This window comes from Manis javanica, chromosome 1, assembly GCF_040802235.1.
Source record: "Manis javanica isolate MJ-LG chromosome 1, MJ_LKY, whole genome shotgun sequence".
NCBI lineage: Eukaryota > Metazoa > Chordata > Mammalia > Pholidota > Manidae > Manis > Manis javanica.
In genome coordinates this window covers 240,149,951-240,172,335 of record NC_133156.1, presented here as the reverse complement: position 1 = coordinate 240,172,335, position 22,385 = coordinate 240,149,951, and the positions used below count along the sequence as shown (strand labels likewise).

General features: G+C 57.1%; 1 protein-coding gene and 1 long non-coding RNA gene across 2 annotated transcripts; one reads left to right on the top strand and one right to left on the bottom strand.

The window, feature by feature from the left end:
* The first annotated feature begins 1,662 nt into the window (after window positions 1-1,662).
* On the top strand, window positions 1,663-10,599 carry LOC118973934 (uncharacterized). The gene is made up of 3 exons (XR_005063469.2): window positions 1,663-5,879; window positions 6,403-6,521; window positions 10,462-10,599. It is a non-coding gene; the product is annotated as an uncharacterized lncRNA (long non-coding RNA).
* On the bottom strand, window positions 9,191-18,494 carry ADI1 (acireductone dioxygenase 1). The gene is made up of 4 exons (XM_037026520.2): window positions 18,274-18,494; window positions 15,724-15,843; window positions 10,514-10,693; window positions 9,191-9,611 (listed from the first exon to the last, which is right to left on the bottom strand). Exons 1-4 carry the CDS (start codon window positions 18,391-18,393, stop codon window positions 9,492-9,494), a joined length of 540 nt encoding a protein of 179 aa, XP_036882415.2. The 5' UTR covers window positions 18,394-18,494; the 3' UTR covers window positions 9,191-9,491.
* Between the last annotated feature and the right edge of the window lie 3,891 nt (window positions 18,495-22,385).

The window sequence follows — 22,385 nt, the reverse complement described above, 5'->3', positions numbered from 1 at the left end:
CAAAGGGTCTATTGTCTGGCCTTTGACAAATAGAATCTTACTGATCTCAACTGGATTCACACCCATAAGCCTTTTAGGGCTTAACCATGAACAAAAGAGAGCAGGAAATGCAGCCCTCGTGAGATCCAGGGTGCTCACCCCAAAAGGCGTCCAGAAAAGCAGCGGCGGTAAGGCTGGTGCGATACAAACAGCGGCTCCCAGTCTCTCAGGATGACGAGAGATGCCTCCAGCCTTGCCCTGCTGACTGTGACGGCCGCAGGCGCTGCTGGAACGGCGCTGGCAGCTTCAGGGCAGGGACTGGGTGGCGGCTTGCAGGGACCTCCTTGCTCTCAAGTTTTCCTAAGGCTGGCAGGGGACCTGGCAACACTCAAACCCGTCCGGTGACCAGCTTACCCTAGATTCGGGTGAGGCGGCAAGCACTCTCACAGGTCTCGGTGGTCGGCCATGCCCACCGGCCCTGGGGCTCAGGCTTCCAAGGTGCCCTCAGCAGCAGCCTTGACCCCCTGCGCACGTTCACCCACTGCAAACCTCGTCCACACAGACGCCATTCTGGTGGGAAGCATGAACTCAGTCTGTGAGGTCAGCCTCGGCCCACGTCCCCCCTGTGTGGTCTCCCTCCTCAGGACAAATGATGCGATAGACAGAACAGAGGCACACAGACCAGCGAACACTGGGAGTCCCGTCTCGGGTCCTTTCCGGTCTGCCTCAGGGACCGGGTCCACAGAGCTTTCTGCTGCTCTCAATTCAGAAAAGGAAGGAAGATCGCCCTCGCATGTCCCCAGACCCGGCCCTGTGGGCCCCCGGGGCTCACCTGCTGCAGCCTTGGGGAGCAGTGGCCGGCCAGATCGCGGACTTGCCGGCTGGAGGGGAGGAAGTGCTTGAGATTCCTAGGTCCAAACACCAAATTACAGGAGTTGGGGCCCCATAAGAACATGACACCCAAGGACAAACTGGAAAACTGAGGCTTACCTGACATCCTGGGATAAGGAATGGGATTAGGGGCCTCGGGCTTCAAAGAGGAGGAGGCCTCACGGGACCGGAAGACGAGTGAGACGTCCAACCTGCCGTGTGGATGGGTCACTCAGGGACAGTCCCTAGTAAGAGCTCTGAGCCAGGCCCCCTAAGTTCCCTCAGGTAGTTAAGGGGCGGGCGAAGGTTCTTCTTGAACATGCTGGGTCTCGACTGCCTTCAGCTCAGAATAACCCGTGTGCCAAAGCAGCATGTTTTGGGGCCACATTCCTCCTCTCAGCAGTCAGCCCTGCTTTTAAAACACCTGAAGAACCTGAAATTTGACTCACTTTACTAAAGAACTAGCAAGAGTCCTTTAAATGCCCAGCTCTTCCAGTGCATTTTAAGGTCCGATACACTTTAGAGACTGCGATGTCCATGTGTGCTGTGCACACACATACAGCACCTACCAGAGACACAGTCTCAACGCATTGGTTGAAATACAAGTTAATGACGCATGAGAACACAAGAGGCAAGGCAGCTGGCTGTGCACACCAAGGCCTTAGAGCATTGACCTTCATGGAGAGAATAAGCCTGTAACAGCATTTGAATCCCTTCACCTGGAAGGTTCCCTGCTAGTGTGGCCTTGGGGCTGAGGGGCTCCTCCCTGGAACCCGGCAGGAGGCAGTGGAGGCAGCAGGCCAGGTGAGTGACTGGGGGCCTGTCTGCCCACAATGGGGGTATAGGGGCGGTGGGGGCTGCACGGCTCCCACCAAACAAGCTGCACCAATTAGAAACAGGGTTCCAGGTTCCCCAGCAAACCAGTATTTGTGCCCCAAGGTCCCCATTCCCAAGGGCAACACCCCTCCACCCCGGTGGGGTGCTCAGGGCCACAGCAGGTTGTGTGCTCCAGGCAGCAGAAAGGCCCCGGGCTCTGCTGGGAAACCATCCCCTCCCTCCCCCGAGTTCATGCAGGTAGGTAGGTGGCTCCTCCAGGCCCTGCCAGAGCGCGTGCCTCAGCCCCAGCACGGGCTTCAAGTGTCCACGGTGTGCTCCAGGCCCAGTGACCTCTGAGCCTTCTAAGCCAGTGTGATGTGTGGGTAGCCACCTCAAATAGGACTCTGTGCACAGGTGTCCCCAGTCAGTGAGCGGCACAGTGGAGCCTGAGCCAGCTCACCTCCGTCTCCCGGGCAGTTGCAAGGCGTTGTCCCCTGTCCTCCAGGGGTGATGGGTGCTGAGCAGGAGGCTGGCACAACCCTGGGGAGGCACCCAAAGGAGAGCTGGGAAAGAACGCCCATGGAGGGCATGAGTGCGGGTGTTGGGTGGCCCCACACAGGCAGTAGGAAGACGGGCCAGCCCACTGCTGCGGAGGAGACAGGCCGGGGCGGAATCAGTAGGACAAGGCTGCAGCCAGGCCAGGGGGCTGGCCTAGGGGGTGCCATCCACCACGGAAGGACCCCGGACACTGGGGAGTGGCAGGGACAAGGCAGAGGTTGGCCGAGTGCCCACCAGGCCGGGAAGGATGTGCAGGCTGCCTCCTGTGTGGCCCTGCAAGGCTCTGCCACCCAGGCCCTGGGGCTGCCCCAGCAGGGTGACCTCGGGCCTCACCGAAAAGTGAAACAAGCTGCCAGAGCGCATTCTTCTGCCTGCCGGGGCAAGGACTGACATGGGGCCACCCAGCCCGGGGTGACTCGCTAGGACCCCGACCTACTCACACAGACCCTGCTTGCAGGTGAGACCCTGCTTCCAGAGCCCAGCTGGCACGGTGTTGGTGATCACCACCTAATCCCACACCTGCCAAGCAGCACGGCGGATCCGCGGCAGATGTTTCCAATACCAGAAAAACACCTGCCGTGCTTCCTGCATTCCGAGAGCCTCGTGGGCTCGTGCTCCCCTCAGCCCCGCTCCCTGCACAGGTGAGGTATCTGAGGCACAGAGGGCCTGAGTCATCTTCCTGGGGCTGCACAGCGACCCTGGGGCGTCGCCTCACAGCGGGACCCAGCCCAGCGCTCCTCCCTGGGATGGCTGCTGCTATTCCCCTGTCCCCTCAGCCCCGGAGCCCCCAGGGCTAATGACCGCTGGAGCGGGCCTGAGAGCACACGGGCGGGCGGGGAGCAAAGCATTGATGTCACTGATCTGCCCTCGGCCAGGCTGTCGTCTCTCGGATGAGATTCTGTTTGGGTTCTAGAGCAGCCGATTTGGGGGATGTTTCAAAATGAGCACAAGCATTTTAACACAGGAAATAAAAGACCTGAAATACAATGACAAGGAAGGCAGATGAGGGGGGTCTCTGTGGTGTCCCCTGTCCTTAGGAAGCACACTCCTTCCAGAAGAGTGGGGCCAGCACCGCTGGGCACACAGGCCTGAGCACTCGTGTGAGACCTGCAGCCCCACCGGCCCGGGGCCTCCCGCCCACATGGGTGGCTTCCCCGACGCCTTTACTTGGCTGCCCTGAGAAGGCGGAGGGAGCACCGCGAGCAGGACCCAGAAATTCAGAGACGAGGCGCCAGCCTCCGGGAAGCTGCTGAACTCTGCGGCTGAGCAGGGCCCGGCTGCAGGCCGCCTCCCCGCGCCCATCTGCGTCCCTCCTCGGGGCCCACCCAGCTCATGGCCGGGCCACATCCTTGTCCAGGCTGGCCTGTGATTGAACGGAGCTGTGCCCAGCTGGGCAGCCTGGGGGCAGGCGGGGGAGGGCTGGTGTTCTCAGCCCACAGAGACCTTCTGTGGCTGGTTTCCACCTCAGTGGGGTGGGCCCTGGGTGTGTCCCCTGTTCCTGTGAAGCCCTGTTCCCTCTGGGATAGTTAGAGCGGGTCTCTGGGGGGCCCAGGGACAGGTGGGGGCCCAGGCTGGGATGAGTCTGTAAGGGGATGCCAGAGCTCACTGTCCACCTCCACGTGTGGCCATGGGAAGGCGGCCATCCGCAGCCCTACAAGGGCCCCCCAACCTCAGGCTGGCAGCCTCCTGCAAAGTGCGGAAACTGAAGTGCCCCCACACTCCTGAGGTGTCCAGCTGGTGCAGTACAGGGCCCAGCCCCGGCAGCAGCCCCAGGGACAAGGAGGGGGCAAGTGCACCAAGCGGCCAGTCCTTCCCCCAGTGGGAGCCACCAGAGGCTAAGTGGCACTGCGGTCTGCCTGCTTTGGAGGTGACCCACATTAAACCTATCTGCGCCTCCCGCCATCTGCCCCAGGGGTGCCCCGACCTCCCTGCAGAGAAGGCGTGCACCCCTCCAGCCTGTCAGGAAGCCAGCGTTCCCCTTGCTGGTGGGAGGTATTCTCAAGCCCGGAGAGCCGGGCTCCTCGAGCAAAGCAGCGGAGAGGCGGTTTCCCTCCTCTGGCTGAAGCTAAAGTGCCCCACCCCGCTGTCCAGAGCCGCCCCTGGAGCTGAATTCCAAGCTGTGGCTGGGCCAGCAGGACTTCCCAGCTCCTGGGCAGGAGCCACGGGCACAGCACCCAGGAACCTTGGGCGGCCGTGCAGCCACCCCGGTTCCAGGTGCCCCTGTTCCCCTCATCCCAGCTTCTGCCCCCATGTGGTCACATGGGACGCTTGGGGACCAGAGCTGGGCAGAGGTAGTCACCCCCCAGGTGCTGGGACACCACATCCACTGTGAGGAGAGGACTTATTTGCAAGAAAAAATAAAGCCGACTTGCAGAGGTGAGGACCGGAAGCAGAGGGTGACCCTGGCTCGTGCACGGCCTGTCACCTCAAGGGCCTCCAGGGAGGAGGGAGCCTTCACAGTGGACTTCTGTCCTTGCAACAAAGCCCCAACTAAGGCAGCAGACGAGGTCATGCCCTAAGCATTTCAGAGCCTGGGCCCTGGGACAGGATGGGACCAAGCATTCAGGCTTAGCCTCAGGAAGGTGCCACTGTGCCCAACCCTGTCCACATGGGGTACCTGCAGGGCACCTACTAGGGTGCTCGCTGCACACGGCCGGCTCTGCACGGGAGCCTGTCACTGCTCACGGTGCCCCCTCTCCCCTGCCTCCTGCGTCTGTCAAGCAGCTATTTCTCTGTGGGTTTGATTGCCATCATTTCTATTTCTCAAAATTCTTGACCCTGATAAGCACCTTTCTGGGTGGAGGGGGAGCAGTTAGGGGGAGGGGTTCATCCTTAATCTGTCCATTTGGCATGCTGTGTAGCGGTTACTTCCAAAGCTGGTGACTTCAAGCAACATTCAGTCAATAAATTTATCATCACCTGCAGCTTCTGAGTCAGGAACCCGAGTGCTTAGCTGCGTGGTGCTGGGTCCCCTGCGGACCACGGGCAGTGTCTGAAGGCTTCACCCGGCCAGCTGCTGCTTCCCAGAGGGCGCCTCCTGCTGCGAGCAAGGCTGCAGCCGGAGCGTCCTGACGTGGCAGGGCCCCCCACCCAACGGTCTGGGAACCTTGCCTTCCAGGCCTGTTGACCTCACTCAAGCCTCTTCTGCCCCTTACCCGTCAGAAATGCGCCCTGTAGACCGGCCCAGCCCTGGAGAACTGGGCTCACCCTTTTGAGGGTGAGAGAGTCTACGAACTTGCACATCTATTTTTAAAACCATTACCCTTAAGACCTCTTTCTTGTCATTTCCCTGGAGATGGAACCAAGTCTCCCCTTGGATCCGGTTTCCTATCATGCGCTCATCTTAACATGTATCTCCCAGAGGGAGGCGCGCCCCGGCGCTCCCGGGAATCCCTCCGGGTCTCCATCAGATGCTTTGAGAAGCAGGGAGAAAACTGCAGCCCCGCCCGGGAGACCTCGCGGCCGCGGGGATGTGTGCAGACCTGCCAACAGCCCAGAGGCAGCTGGGCAGGGGGCCCCCAGGAAGCTTCCGTGTGCCCGGGCGCAGCCGGAGCCTCCGGGAGAGGGACGCCGCCTGACTACACGCAGCGTCCACAGGCCGCTCTCGGCGCTGACCTCACCCACAGGACCCCGCCGCCCCGAGCTCGCCCTCGGAGGTCTGTCTGCCCCAGCTGGAGCGCGCCCCCCAGAGGCCCTCAGAAGCGCACGCACGCACCTGTCACACCGCCCCGAGAGCAGAGCCTGGGAAGGACCGCTGGGCCTGCAGGCTGGTCCGCCCACTCCCTGCTCCCCGCGGAGTCCCTCCCAGGCCCGCGGGGCTGGGGCCGACCCAAGGACAGGCCGTGCCTGTGGCCCTGCGGCTCCCTTCTTTCTTTGCCCGTTTGGTGACTTGGCCGAGCCAGGCCCGGGACAGCAGGGCCTCTGGCTGACAGCAGCGGCGCTGGCGGGCAAGGCTGCCCTCTCGGCCCTCCCGACGCACACGCCCCGGCTGTGTTCCTGAGGCCAGAGCTCCCTTAACAAAGCTCTTGCCGATCCAGGCCCGGCCCGTGCTGGGGACAGCTCGGTTTGGGACTGCGTGTGCTCTGTGGCCTCTCTGCAGTAACTGCCATATCTGCCCGTGTTGTGCTGTGACCCGCATGCACACACTACAGGTCTCAGCTGTATTTTCTCTCCACACAGGCTCCTGAAGGACGCCTGCTAAGCCTTTGTGAAGCTCAAGACGTGCAGTCCCTTCCCTTTTTATCCCAGCACTTACCACAAGCCGAGCACACAGCGGGCAACTATTTTAAAAACATGGGGTAAGTTGAGAAGTGTCATCTTTATTTATCGGGGAAGGAGAAGGGCAGGCTCGGGGGTGGGCAGGGCCGGCGTCCCTGGCTGGGCTGGTGGGTGGCGGCCTCAGCAGCGCCCATTACCTGGAACCTTCCCAGATGGCAAGGGTCCGCCCACTGACCGTCCGCACCAGCAGGCGGCGGGCCCCCACGTGGGATTGAGGAAGGTCGTGGAATTAGGCACACGTGCATCTCAGCCGTGCACGTACCCTCGACGTCCAGGCCGCTGACTTCCAGGGAGCAGGGCAGCAGGGCCCCAGCGCCCACAGCCTGGGGTCTCAGGACGGCCCTGGCTGAGACACCAAACAGCCAGTGTCACTTGTCCTGCACTGTTCTGTCCCTTGTCACGTTCTAAGGCGAGGCGCGGTCCCACCCTCTCCGCCCCGGCTGCAGCACCCCGGCTACTGAGAGGTGCTGAGGCTACTCCCCGTTTCCAGCCCCCGGCGCTGCGACAGCCCAAGCACATCATTTCCCCTTTTGGTCTTGAAATTTTAGAATGATGGATGTTTTTGTGTGCTTAACTTTTCATGAGGTAGTCCATAAAATTACTTGAGGTTTCTAGAAACTTCTACATGATATATTTTCAAAAACAAAACCCCAGCTTTTAAAGACTAGTTTCAGATCACAGGTGAATTTAACTTTCTGAATCCATGCGACTAGAACCAGATTCCTGCCTGGCGATTATCCAGACTCCCCGCAGTGAAGCCCCTCCACCGGCCTCGCATCCACTACAGTGAATGCCTTCAGCGGATTTCCCGATGCACAGCCTCCCAGAGACCCCAGCTCTGCGGAGCATCAGGCCCCATGTAGGCCAAGAGCTTCAGTTCAGTCCTCAAAGCCCCCTGTGGAATTGAGCGTCTGGGGCTGCAGACCCCGCTACGTAATGAGAAAGAACAAGATGACCTCCTCCCAGAGACCACATGTCCCGAAGAGGCCCCACCCCACAGCGATGGCCTTCACCCAGTGGCCCTCCACCCCGGCCGCACCCAGCTCCCTGGAAACTCGCAGGACTGGCCCTGTGGGGCAGAGGGGTGCGCACACCCGTGCACCAATTTCCCCAAACTCAGAAATAAAACCATTCATTGGCAACGGGGTTGATTTTCTGCAAATAACGAAGTGAGCAGCCCATGTTTGCACGTCTGCCGTTACATTTTCTACCCCCTCGAACAAGAGCCACCTCCACTCAGGGCCCCTCCCTGCAAGGAAGCTGAAAGCTGTGCGGGGCTCAGCAGCGCTGCCGTCAGAAAGGGAGAGGAGCCACGGGGAGGAGGGGCGGCCTGTGAGCCAGGCTGGGGGTGCACTCGGACACCGCAGCGCCCTGGAGGGGGACGCAGCCAGCGTGAAGCCCCCAGAGAGGATCTGAGTTGTAACAGAAGCCCCAGGAGACCAAGCACGCTGTTCGATGTGACAAAGCGACCCACTCGTTCTGGTAAGATCAGTATCGCACATTTTTATATGTTAAAGCACTATTTTGTGGCAAGAATTAAATCTAGTAGCCATATTTTTCTAACGAAAACTGGGAGATCCGTGCCTGTTCACATGTGGCCAGAGGACAAGCCCTGAGAAGCCGGGCCGAGCCGGGCCGTGCAGCAGAGTGACCACCCCGCCTTTAGGGCCGCCTTTCCCCATGCGGACACCCGGGGTCTGTGGGAGCACGCGCGCAGAATCACAGCTGATGGTGGATGAGAACTCTATCTGAAGGGCAGGAATAGTAAAACACACGCAGCTCTGCGGTTTCTAGCTGGGCACCCACTGAAGCATACGGCGTGGCCGATTCCCAGGGCAGGAGAGGGCGTCCTGGGCGAAAGACAAGGACAGACGGGCGGCAAGAAGGGGCCAGAAGGCAGTGGAGACGGCCCCTCTCACTCGGGAAACGTGGACAGAGCCCGCAGGTGACCCGCCCCAGGAGAGCAGGGGTCTTGGAGGCCAACTCACAGGGCAAGTGCCCGGGCTGCGTTGCTGTCACTGGGGGAGTGTTTCCCTCAGACACACTGAGGCTGGCACCTGCCCAGGTCTCCACACCTGCCTCCATCAGGAGGATGCAGGGCCCGGACGCGTGGGCCCCTCCCAGCCGTGGCACGGCCATGCATCCCTGCAGGAGCAAACACAGAACGGAATCCTCTCTAAATGCCAGCGTGTCACCCGGCGTGCAGCTGCGCCCGAGCACAGCGACTGCATCCTGACAGATGGCCCGGCCACGGGACACCACTGCACAGGCGCCCCGTGCCTTCAAGGAGAGGACGGGTGGCCTCCTCCCATGAGCAGGCAGACTCCCCTCAATCAGGGGGCGCAGAGCCAAACGGAGGAAACCGAGCTGTGCTGGGGGGAGACCAGCCTTTGTGTTCCCGCGGGGACTGTCTGCACCCGGAACCCAGTGATACCTTTGCCAGCGACCTGTCCCTGACACCCGGCTTGATGAGGGCCTGCCGAGGAGGTGGCCCAGGTCCTTTCCTCCTCACTCCTATCATTCTGCTGAGTCCAGGGTCAAGGGGACAGAAGCGGGGCGACGCACGGGGGCCCGCAATGCGTGTCACCACGTGGTCCGTGTGCGTTTTGATCTCAGCAGTCAGAGTTCACCAGGGCATCCGTGGCTTGGGTTTCCTCTGTGCAAAGGAGACCCGTTCCCAAGACCAACGTGGGGTATGGAGGATGAACTTTAATGTGAAGAGTTTCAATCTGGTTTAAAAACACTTCAGACAACCTACCCTTCAGGGGTAAAAATCTGGTTTAAAAAACACTTAAAAGACAATCTGCAAAACAGATTGATTTGGGGTTTTTCTATGATCATAAGAAATTAGGCATAGTTTTGTTTCAGAATTGATAAGTAAAACAATAATGTCCCAGTTTCTTGTTAACAACGGGAACACAAGCTCTTCTGCCGTCATTGTGTTCAGGACGTTCTCAAGGGGCAAAGGGGTGTGAGGCCCAGGAGCCGCGCTACGCCGTCTGCGCCAAAAATCCCATGTACTGCGCCCGAGCCTCGAGGTGGTCAGCTGGCCGGTTGTACGCCGTCCACACCGGTTCTCCCACAAACAGCCGCATGGCCTTCACGTAGTTCTAGAAAACACACAGACAGGCCCGCCACGTCAGACCTCAGCGTCTCAGCCCAGTTACATTCTGTCCCTGGAGGCCATGCCCAGGATGGTGCACGGCCCCTGCTCACGCAGCAGGAACATCTGCAGCTGGTCCGCGCCCACCCCGCTCTCCCTGTGCCTCCCCGCCCGTCCTTGCTGCCCCCCCGTGACGTGCCCCCAGGAATCAGCAGGCCCTCTGGACACTGCTGACAGGGAGGACATTCCAGTCATCGAATTAGTAACATGCACTGCCTCTTAATCCAGTTTTCACTTTTAGGAATTCATCCTATAATCACCGGTGCAAATGACAAATGTGTAAGGTCACTCACTACAGCACCATTCACAATAGCAAAATACTAGAAATGTACATGCCCATGATTAGGGACCATGCATTCAATGGGGTGACTCAGTGCCTGGCTACATGAGGTCCACCCAGCAGGGGGTGCCAGGCAGCGGTAGATGAGGAAAACTATTTGCCTTGACAGATATGAAATGACCCCCAAAGCATATCGAGGGAGAAAAGGAAAATGCAGAACCTTGTATAGCTCAGCTCCCTCCATGTAAAAAGGATAGAAAGATCACTGGCTCACACTCACCTGGGAATGTGTGATGTCTCTCAAAAGGTTTTTAAAAATGTAATACTGGGTACTTTTAGGAAGAGAAACTGGGGGGCTGGGGAACAGGGGTAAGAGGGAGATTTCATTGCACACCCTTTCCAAATTCTGAATAGAGCCTATGCATTGACTTTCTACTCAAAAATTACACTTCAGTCTCAGGTTCCGTCCATACCACCCCAGAGACCCCACGAACTGCCTGATCATGTCTCACTGCAGGTCCTAATGCCGGCAGTGCACGGTGTAGGGTTCTGAACACCCGCGAGCCTACCTTCTCATCCAGAGTGAAGCGGTGATAAATCCCTGCAGGGAGAGTTATCATGTCTCCTTTTTCCATGAAGATCCGGATCCAGTTGTCTTCTTGATCTCTCACATCGAAGTACCCACTGCCGTCCAGGATGTAGCGGATCTCATCGTCCAGGTGTAAATGCTCCTCATAAAACATCTTAATCTAGAGCAGAAGGTAAATTCTGTAAGTCTACCTGAGGCCAGCCGTGCAAACTGGACAGACCCGGCCACCTGCCCAGCCTTCAAAGGCCAGAACTGAGGTGGACAGAAATCCTCAGCGTAAAAACAGGAGATAGGTTAAGGAGGAAGGCGGTGGGGCTAGAATATTGTATGAAACCTGTCAATGAACTAGAAGTCAGAGTGGACACTAAATAGCACTTACATGTGCCAAACAACATTCTCAATAGTGCACATATAATAAACTCACTGGGTGCTGTTATCCCCGTATGACAGACGAGGGAAAGTGGCACAGAGAGGCTAGGCTGCTGGCCCAACATCACACAGCTTGGATGTGTAGTGATAAGATTCCCACACAGACAACTGGGCTTCTGCCCATAACCTGCCATACACAGCAGCCACGCCAATCAAATGCACACATAGTCACACGGATCACACAAGGTCATAAGCCATGGGTACATCTGAGGAAGGCAGTCACCAACTCAATAATGAGCATGTCCCATGTGTTCAAATCTACTTCGTGTCTTCCAGGTCTTTATCCCCCTAACGTTTTATAATATAAGGATTCAAATACACAGGCAAGTTGAGTTTTACAGTAAATCACACATACCTTTCACCAGACTGTCATGAAAATTCCGCTCTGCACTGAGAATATTCCCTATGCAGCATTTTAAGGCTTCCCTCAATGTTCACATATTCTGGGGAGTCCACAAGTGTTTGGAAAACCACCAGTTTCAAAAGGAGGGCAGCACATTAACACCTCATGGACACTGTTTCCTTCCCAGGGCGCCAAACTTTGAAAGCCGGGCGCCATGCCGCAGCCCCGAAGAGGGGCACCGGGTGCTGTGCAGGGGGCGATGTGCACCTCCCCCCACACTGGCCATCCCCTCCCGGGAATTCACACCTCCAACAACATGAAGGTAAATATGCACAGCTCACCCTTTGTGCCACTGTTGGGAGCATGAAGCACTGGGAACCCCTCAGATGCTCACACAGGACAGCGGTGGGGACACTGCCGTGACGATCAGAAACCGAGAGAAGTGGTCGTTAGACAGGAGGTGGTGGGCGCGGGATGGAAAAGGCAGGGGAGGTCAGTGTGACTTCTGATTTCAGAACCTTGTTATGTTTTATATAATCATAGAACTAAAAAAACTTGGGGAAAAACCTTGAATCCAAAATCAGGCAGCATGCTCGCAGCCACACAGATGGAAAAGAACACGAGGTAATGTTTGAAGCCGGTGCTCTGGGAACACCCTCAGCCGGAGACACAGGGAGCCCGCAGGCACGCGGACTCTGCCTGCCGGGGCACCGCAGGCACAGTGGGCACAGCAGCTGCGCCGAGGGCTCAGAGGACCGGCATGGGCAGGCCGTGGCTGGGCGCCGGTTCTCCCCGGAGGGGAGGCAAGAACGGGAGGGGCGGCGAGGAGAAGCCCCGTGCCGCTGGTGGGATCGGACTCGGTTTGAACCAGGGCTGTCTCCCGCAGACACACAGCTTTCTCCTCCTGTTCGCTCAAAGGACCTCGTGCAATGACCCCCGAGCAGCAGCGGGCTGCCCAGCACTGCTGTGTGGGTTTCTGGGTGCCAGTGACAGGCAGTGGGAGGACTGGAAAGCGGATGAACCTGGAACACGTCGGTCCAGAGTGTAGAGAGGCACCCAGAACACGACGGGACGTGTGACGGGGCCAGGGGCCAGGTGCAGAGGCCCCTCCTTGCCATTGGGGACGATGTCAGCGTCAAGATGAGTCAGGGGAGGAATGGATCACAGACCACCGAGTAAAAGCCCACATGTCCGCACTTGTAGATAAACAGGAGAGGGTGGCCCCCAGCCCCCTGTTCACTACAGGAAGCGGACAGAAGATCACATGACTGACCAGGCCGGAGTCACCTCTTACTAGAAACACTGAGCGCCATGACGGGCAACGGCATCGCCACAGCCGCACGCCTGACGACTTGCAGAGGAAGAAAACAGAAGCTGCAGGGTGAGGAAGCCACGGGCACAGCCTCCCACGGGGGGTGCCGCGCAGACAGGGTGCTGCTGGCGTAGGATTTCTGCCCAAACGTGTCACCTGAACCCAACCATGAGGAAACCTGAGACACACAGGAGATAATCAGATAGAAGGAGGTTGTTCTACAAAACAAGAGAGATAAGCCTGTGTCAGGGCGAGGGTTTTATTCCAGGGAGAAGGTGTTCTAGTGTCCCTGACCACGCTAGAGCCACGGGAGCCCATCCATGTTAAAGCTCTGGAGGAAGGCCATCCACATGCCAGGCTGGCACCCCCTGAAATCTGGGAGAAGCCTGCCAAGCAGTGTGATTTGGTGAGGCGTGTGCGTGTCTAAAATATTTGTTCTCTGACCAGCAAGAGCAATTTGCTATAGAGCAAAGCTGAGAGATAAAAACCACACCACACACCTACCTTTAACCAACTACCATGTTACTACACTACTTTTGTTCTTAGTTCAATTTGGTGGCATTCATACACCTGCTTACAGCCTGTCTTTTAGAAACACACAGAAGACGAGCAGACAGAGGAACAGCCCGGGTGGAGGGGTCCTCACGGCGGGCCCGGCAGCAGGGGCCTGGCTTCACCAACATGGCCTCAGTGAGTGGTGCCCACCTGCTGCAGGTTCCCGAGGACACAGGTGGGCGGTCCAAGGCAGGGCTCAGGGTGGCCCAGCAAGACGCAGGAGGAGCACGGGGACAACACAGTTACCGAGCTTTGTCAAGAAAGAAAGAGAACTCTCAAACAACTACTCTGGTCACTCTCATTTCCTAAGAGAGTCATTTTATTCTCAAGAACGTAAAGACAGCAGTCCTGAAGACAGGGCAGCACTTTAAACTGAGCACATCTAAGCCCCACTGAGAACTCCCTGCCCTTCACATCTTCTCTCCCGTTGGGCCACAGAGCAGGGACAGCCTTGTCTAATTCAGGGGTGGCCGGGACTCACCCTACAACTAAGAACTTAAAAAACCCTGACTTGCACTTCCCGTGGGGTAGCAGAAACTGAACCCCTCTTCCCTCCTCCAACAATCAGAACAGGAAGAATACATGAAATAACTGTGTAAGGCACAGACATCAGGAAATGGGAGGAAAGCGACCCTTGAGATGGAACAAGGGAGGGGAGCCCTGCGCCAGCCTGAGCGTACCGCCTGGGAAGACCTCAGGCTGCGGTGCAGGGAGGGGAGCTAAGGCAGAGTGCAAGACACAGGCCCCCAAGCTCCCCGGGGAATCCCCAGGGCCTGCAGAGGACCCCCTCCAGGAATCCTGAGCGCTGATGGGCAAGGCACCCATGGAGGAAGCCTACCCGACGCTGGGGGAGAAGAACACTGGATTCTTCAGGTCTCGAGGTCCCAGTGCCCAACCCCACACAGGCCCAGGAGGAGTGCCTGTCCCACCAACCAGACCGCAGACCCTCACGGTTCAGGGGCTTTGTGTGGCACATATATGTGAATCATGCCCTAGCAGGGGGACAGCCAGCTGCACACTGAGCCCTCTGGTCTGCCTGACGAATCTTAAAAGAGAGACCCAAAGGGATCAAACTGCTTCCAGCAGACGATGTGCCGTCCAGAACAAGCTTGGGAATACTCACAGTGACACAAACACACCCAGCCCCCAAGAGGACAAGTGCCACAATATCTGACACCCAAACAAAGTCACCAGACGTGCAAAGAAGCAAGAAAACGTGACCTTTAATGAGAGGATGAACCAAAGCCAACTCAGACTTGACAAGATGTTAGCATTAGCAGAAAAGGACATTTAAGACCATTATTACAGCTGTATCCTGTATGGTCAAAAAGCCAAATACAGACACGGAAAGGGAGAGAGAAAAGGATCCAAAGCTGAACTTCCAGAGATGAAAACCACAATGTCTGTGAGGTGAGAAGTGCACCGAGTGGGATGACGGGCACATCAGATGCACAGGAGAGATTGTGAGCTTGAACCCCAAGCAATATATACGTGAAACATGCGGAGAAAAGAGAACGAAAAGAAATGAACAGAGTATTGGTGAGATGGGAGACGACTCCACGGGGCTGAAAGTGTATGTGAATCATATTCACCTAACTGGACATACGGGGGAGGGGCAGAAAAATACTTGAAGAAATTTGGCTGAAAAATTTGTATTATCTGATGACAACTATACACCCACATCCACGTCACTCAACAAGCTTCACAGAAGTGTGAGGAAAATCACACCGAGGTACAGCTTGATGACACTGCTCCGAGCCAGGCATCAAGAGAAACTCTCAAGAGCAGCAAGAGAAAAAGGGACACTGTTCACACGTAAGAGGAACAAAACCAGGGATGACAGCATGTTTCTCTCCAGGAACAACGCAGTGGGAAGACGCGGACCAATGACCTCAGTGCGCACACTAAGAAGTTATAAAAAGAAAAGCACCTTAAACCCAAAGTAGAAAAAGCAAAGAGCGGAATTCAATGATATAGAAAAAACAATGGTGAAAATCAAAGAAACCTAACGTTCTCTGAGAAGATCAACAAAACTGATAGACGTCCAGCCAGACTCAAAAAGGAGAGACACAAGTTACCAGCACCAGGGGTGGAAGAGGCTGGCACTACAGAAGCTGCGGTACTGAAGGATAATAAAGGGATATTCTGAGTAACTTTATGCTAATAAATCTGATACCTCAGATGGGACGGAAAAATGCTTGGAACGACGCAAACCAGCTCAGCTCAGTCAAGAGGACATAATCTGAACAGTCCTGTATCTATTAAAGAAATTGAATTCATAGCTGAAAACCTTCCCACAAAGAAAGTTCCAGGCCCAGCTGGCTTCACTGGTTAATCTGCCAAACATTTAAGGAAAAAATAAAACCACTCTACACACACACTTCCAAACAATGGACAAAGAATGAGTACTTCTCAGTGTATTCTATGAGGCCAGCAGTGCTCTGATATAAAGCTCAAATGAAGACATTAAAAGAAAAAAGAAAGAGAAGCTTGTGTTTATTAGTAGTGAAGATAAAGTTTCCCCTTTTCAAGTAATTTGGGGCTCCTGTACCTTTTCTTCGTAATTTGGTAGTTTATCTTTGCATATGGTTATGATGTCCATCCAGGAGTAGTTTCTCTCTTTTCGGATCTTTTCTAGTTCTGGATCATTCTCAAATTTGTCAGCATCCAGCTAAAAGAGTCAAAACAGAAACCAAAAGGTCACACTGACACAAGGGGACAGAGACATTCTCTCTCTAGATCTCCGATGTGATCACACTCCAATTCATTTTCCAGGCCTTGTCAATCCCAAACTAACTTCCCTTTCCCTCCTTCCCCGTTTCTTTCAAGGGTTTTTCCACTCTCTGTAACATTAAAAGTAATACAATTGTTTAATTCCTCCCTCTCTCCCCCGCAGCCCTCCCTGGGCCAGTCTATCCCGACGACCCCAGTCCCACCGCCAGGGGCCCTGGTGAGGCTCTCATCACCGAGATATCCAGGGGGCCCCGACCCTGTGTCCCGTGCCTCAACACCAACCACCCCGCAGCACTCACCGACCTGCGGCTTCTCTTTGGTCATCTTGCTTCCCTGGGCCAAATGGGCTCCTGGTGCCCCAAGGCTGCCGTCAGCCTGGGAGCGTCCCAGCACTGACCCAGGTACCTTTTCCATCCCTCTGTCCCTGTTCTGTTTTTAAAAATACCTACACTCTAGATCAAATAGGATTGTCTGCTACTCTTCAAAAATACTTGACACTTCACATCCCCACACGGTGCTCCCGACAGAATGCGCCTCACCATCTTTCATCAGCATCCCATCAAGTCTTCAAGGTCTAACCTTGATACCACCGTCAGGAAGCACTCCTGCAGGGCCTGGCCAGATAAGCTCGACTCCTATTTATGCTGGCGATGAACTCGGTGTGCTTTGCCTTATGCTATGCAGCAAAATACCCATCTTACCACGAACCCTGAACAGCAAACCCCAGAATACCTCAAAGCACTAGTCAGCAGTGCATTAATTTCGGCAGAGATGACCCCCAGATGAGCTGAGCCACCACATGGCACGCACACGATTTAACTTCAAAACTGAGTGTGTGTGAGAGTTTTCTATCACTCCACTCTGACTGTGACAATCGGCAAAACTGTTCCGTCTCTTCCCACTGATCAAGAATGGCTATTAGTAAGGAATCATATAAAAATACACAGGATACCAAAGCCACAGAGGAACCGTAATTTAATTTTGATAGCCTTCATCACCCAGAACTAGAAGGTAGGAGAAACTGGGTTGGCTCCATGGAATAACTCAAAAGATGTTTTAAAAAATGTCTTATTTTATCCTTTGAATACATTTTGAAGTTGCCGAGTCTCTCATTCTTGTTCATAAACTGTCAATGCCCAGTGTAACCCCCAAAGTACAGTAATAATTTAACCCTCTGTTTGGACTGCAGATAAATTAGATTTTATGATAAAACCAAACATATTTGCCTCTCATAGTGGACATTATATACCATTTTATTGCTTTGAATAAATAAATAGTACCTTCCAGTAGGTTAAATCTTTGCCCAGGAGAAGATAAATACAGTTGACCCTTGAACACAGATTTGAACTGCGCTGGTATGCTTAGGTATACACATTTTTTTAAATAAATATACTGAAAAACTTTATAGATATTTGCAACAATTTTGAAAAACATTCTTTTCTCTGTCTTACTAGATTACAGGTTTTCAACGGGGGGCTGGGGTGGTGCGGATGGGGAGCGTGCCAATGCCCCGTACTATGAAAAATTAACATACAAAATCAAACTAACCTTCACCCTAGAGAGAAAGGCCTTTCACGGCAAGAGTGCATCAGTGTCGCCTAACTCAGCCGGGCTTTCTCGTCGCCCTAGGACGGTCTCTGAAGATCTGCTAGACTGGAAGAGGGGTGGCCCCGGGGCAGAGCTGTTCGCGCTTGGGTCTGGCCCCGACGGGACACCCACCGGTAAGCACAGGCCGCACAGCAGCCCGGGGCGGCCCGGTCCCTGCCGCCGCGGCGGGCAAGGACCCCTCCCCTGACGGCACGCCCTCCGGGGACCCCGCGCGCCTCGCCAGGGCGGCACCTGCCCCCCGTGAGAAGGCCGGGCGCACTGCGCGGGGCCCGGGACCTGTAGGGGCAAACGCGGGCTCCCACGGGGCGCCCCTGCCGAGCCAGCACAGCGGACCAGGGCTCACCCCGACTCAGAGGCAGGCTCAGCGCCCCCGGGGCCGCAGCCGACCCCGAGTCCGCACGCGGGGCCCGCAGAGCCCGTCCTACGGCCCCTTTCTGTGGGGTGCGGCCGCGGGCGCCCGAATGTCCTTCCCGAGCAGACCCCAGACTCCCCTTCCCAGGTTGCCGGCTTAGGCGCCAACAGCCTGGGGGGACCCCCGCACCCCCCGATCCGCGCCGTCCCAGCAGGGGCCCGGCAGGCCCCGCACCCCTCACACTCTCCCCGCGGCGCTCTGAGGACTCCCCCGCCCCCCCCCCGGCCCAGCTCTGCGCATGCGCAGCGAGCCCGCGTCCACCAGGTTCCCCCGCTGAGCGCGCACGGAGCCCCCGGGCCCCGGGCCCGCGACTGGGCCTGCGCGGCGCCGCTCCCGGCGGCCGCCTACCTTCCAGTAATGCACCCCGAGCCGGCGCAGCTGCTCCAGGCCGACCGCGCGGCTGGGCTCGGCGCGGTGCGGCCGCCTCGGGTCGTCCGCGGACGTGTCCATGTACCAGGCCTGCACCATGGCGGCGCCCCGTTGCCCCGACCCGCACGGCCTCCCGCCTCCGCCCGGCCGGCCGCCCGCCCGTCTGCCCGCGCCTCCCGCAGGCCAGAGGGCCGCTCACGTGCCGCGGGCAGGGCCGCCCGGGGGCGGGGCGGCGCGCGGAGGGGGACGGCCGAGCGGCGGCTTCGGGGCGGCGGGGCGCGGCGGGTGCGCAGCGGGCCCCGTGTCACCGGGGGGCTTACCGAGCCCCTCCCCCCGTCCTCCCGGTTTCTGCAGTGTCGACAGTCTACGAAATCAGACTATAATTTTTTTCTTAAAAGCCGCCTTATTGAGGTATAGTTTATATACAATACAGTACATCCGCATTAGGTATACATTCGATGAGTTTTGACAGCTGTGTACCCGGGAACCCACCACCGCAGCCAGGGTGCACCTCACATCACCCTGAAAGTTCCCTGGCGCCCCTTTGCAACCAACCCCCCACCCACCCCCAGCCTGGGCCGCCGCTGACCCGCCTCCTGTCCCTATAGGTCAGATTTGCCTTTTTTAGAATCTAATGTAATTCCCTGTGTCTGCGTCGGTGGTTGGCTTTGCTCTAGGTAACGTGCTTATTTGTTTATTATTTTATTATCTTTTTTATTATCAAATGTGCGTCACTGTGGCTCAACAGTCCCCCTCCCCCCCACCCCCCTCCCCCTTGGTGACCACTAGTCACTTCTCCGTGTCTGAGTCTAATTCAGCCTATAATTTTAAATTGCCTCCTCTCTCCTCTCATCCCATCCCTTCCCCCATGCAATGTGCTGTGTCCTAGAATAAAAATAAGCTACCCCTTTCAAATCCTTGAATTTCTAATCAGTTTTGCTGATAAGAAAATCCAGCGGTTCAGTTTAGTTTATCTTTTAAATCAATCAACTAAAAAGGATCATTATCTCAGCCATTCGCCTTAGTCTGTGACAGGGAGTCAAGTAACTGGGACGCGATTCACAGGAGACTGCGGGGAAGGCCGCGCCTCTCCAGGGTGTGGGCCCGACTGCGGAGCTTCCTGACCGCGGCCCAGGAGGCCCACACGCGGGTCCTTGCCTCGGTCCAGGGCCTGCGCGCTCCGTGCCCACGGCCTCAGGGAGCCTGCCTCCCCCAGCCTCTGCGTGCCCACCTGCTGCTCACCCTTCCGGATCCCACCTTAGACCCCGCACCCACTTCTTGGCTGCACCTCATCACAAAGCTTCAGGCACCCCCTCCCCACCCACCTACTCCTCACCCCCACTCCCTGCGGACAGACGCCCTAACAGTGACCCCCGGGCCTCCGGCCTCCGTGGAGCAGCTGTCACCTGCACTTCTGTTCTTACCAGCGGCTCACGACAGCTGCCCCCTCCCTTACCTTCAGCTCACCCCTTACCAACCCCCACCGCCCGACCCAGGTCCTCTGGCTCATCTCCCTGCCGTGACCACAGCACTGTGACCGTCCCGGAACTCTGTGTCCTGTTCTCTCCGCACACACTCTAGGTGCCCTTACCCGCCTGTGATGTTCTGATGACTCCCACACCTCTAAAGCCTGGACCTCCTTGGAGAGCCTGACTTGGTCTGTGTCGGCATCACCACACGTGGCTGATGAGTATCCCAGAGTGAACGCACCGGAACGCTGCTCCTGATGCCCTTGGGTGGGCCGTTGTGTTTCTCCTGGCCTTTCCCAGCTCCCCCCACGGGGCCAGCCAGCCCTGCACCTCAGTCCTGTTTCCTCTCTCCAGCAGCCAGTCAAATTATCAGCTAATCCTGTCGCTTTGACCCTCAAAACACACCACAGAACCACACACTTCTCTCCATCCCAGCTCCTCCCCACTGCCTTTTCTCGCTGAAGGAACTGGGGACTCGAACTGGCCCCAGTTTTCACCTGTGCCGCAGTGCATTCTCCGCTGAGCCCGTGTTTAAAAGCAAACCCCAGCATGCTACCTCTCTGCTTCCCCCATCCTCCTAGCTCGGTCCTGGCTCCGGGGCCCTGTAATCTGGCCCTGGCCACCCCTCCGGGCCCTCTGCTCACCTCGCCGTCCACACACTCTGGCCTAGGGTCGGCCCACGTGCTTCCTTGCCACTGGCCTTTGCCCAGGCAGTATTTCCCCCTTCTCGGCTCTTCCTTTCTCCAAGCACTGCTGCCCCATGCGAACGTCCCTGCCTGGGAGAGGCCCTCTCTGACCCCGACACAGCGGGGGCGCCTCCTGTCCCACACCCCCAGGTACTCCCCTGTAGCAGGTTACTACTGTCCACCTCCTCTCAGGACTGTCAGCCCCAGCATATGGGTCTTGCTGAACGAGTAAACTTCTGTCGCCAACGACTGCTTGTATCCTGGGACCAGCACGGGTCTTCTTAGTCTTCCAGTCCAGTGTCCAGTGTGCAGACGATTCAAAAAGCTTGCTGGGAGGACATGGATGTGATGCAGAACTGTGCTGACAGCCCACAGCACGGCCATGGCAGCCCCCTGCCCCAATCAGCACTGCTTCTGTCCCGCCTGGAAACTACTGTAGCGCTGTGTGTGATCCGTGTGTGGGCTGTGCGCACCCACGCTCACAAACACCCCATGAGGTGGACACTCTCTCCCACATTGGAAAATAAGATGGGGCAACAGCTACATGAATTGCTCAAGGTCATGAGACCAGGGAGCGGATTGGGGTTTGAGCTCAGGGACCCCAGCCCCAAAGCGCGTGGATGTCGCTGCTAAATGTGGGGCAGGCAGTGCCAGGCTGGCCTCACTGGTGGGGGAGTCACTGCCTCTGGGAAGTGACAAGTGCCTCCCCTCCCGTCCCACAAGCACTTCTGTTACCTCCAACTTAATTTAAGCAGATACCTTTTTGTGCTGCCAGGAAGGAGGGAGGGAGGGAGCAGCTTTGTGCCTGGAAAACATACTCTGGGGTGCCCCGGAGAGCTGCCAGGGCACCTGGCACTGCAGCCAAAGTGGAGGAGAGCAGCTGTTACCTTCCCAGGGCCTTTGCTGCCTCTGGGACTCCTCCTCCGAAGGGGCGTCTTTTGAACTTGAACTACTTCCTGCAGAAGAGTAGCCAGCAGCGGCCCAAGGTGTGTTTGTGGCCAGTTTGTCCCCCTGAGCTGGCCACCTGGGAAGCATCTGCTTAGGTGTCTTGACAGACAGACGGGGCCTCACTGCAGACCTGTTATCCAGCCCGGCTTTGAGCAGTGCCCTCAACCCAGGGGTTTCCCAGCAAACCGTCTGGGGACAGGGTAGAGCCCAGAAGGCCCAGAATCGGGCTGCTGGACATGCAAGACATGGACCAGCAGGTGCCCCAGGGGCGGCCGACTCTGCAGGGCCTGAGAGTCAGTCCTGTAGGCTTTATGGGCCGAGAGGCCCAGTCAGGGTCAGGTCTTCAATGACAACCACTCTAAGCCATAAGGGCCATTCTGAGCTGTGGCACAAACAAAAACAGGAAGGAGAATGGGTCGGGCTCACAGCCGGAGTCTGCCAACCCAGCTCTATCTCATTCATAATATTAAAATTTCATCTGATCACCAAGTACTCTATTTGCCGGTCCTGTGGCAAGAGCAGTGAAGGGTCTGAGATTTCACCCCAGCAACAAGCTAACCAGTGAGGCTGTCCTGGGTCGGTGCAGACCGGCGGAAGACCGAGGGCCCCGGGCCAGAGACAAGGCCCAGTGCAGAAGTCAATAGCAGTGGCCAGTGTCCCCACGGGCTCGCCAGCACAGCTCCTTCCAGGGACCCCACGAGGGCTGGATGGCACCTGCGTGCACAGTGCGGCTTCCGGGGAGGGGACCTGGAGCTCAGGGAACCATACCCTTTATTCCACTGGGCAGGAGACACACGTGTGGCTCCAGGAAAGCACTAGCTGCGCCTTCCACGGCCACTCGCTGCACACACATCCTTGGAAGGACAGTGTGGAGAGAAGGACCATCAGGGCCTCCCCCGTGGACGTGCAGGAGTCAGAGACGCACAGAGGCCTGTCTCCTCACGCTCAGGACTCCGCCCTTTCGATTTGCATGTAAGGAACACAGTCT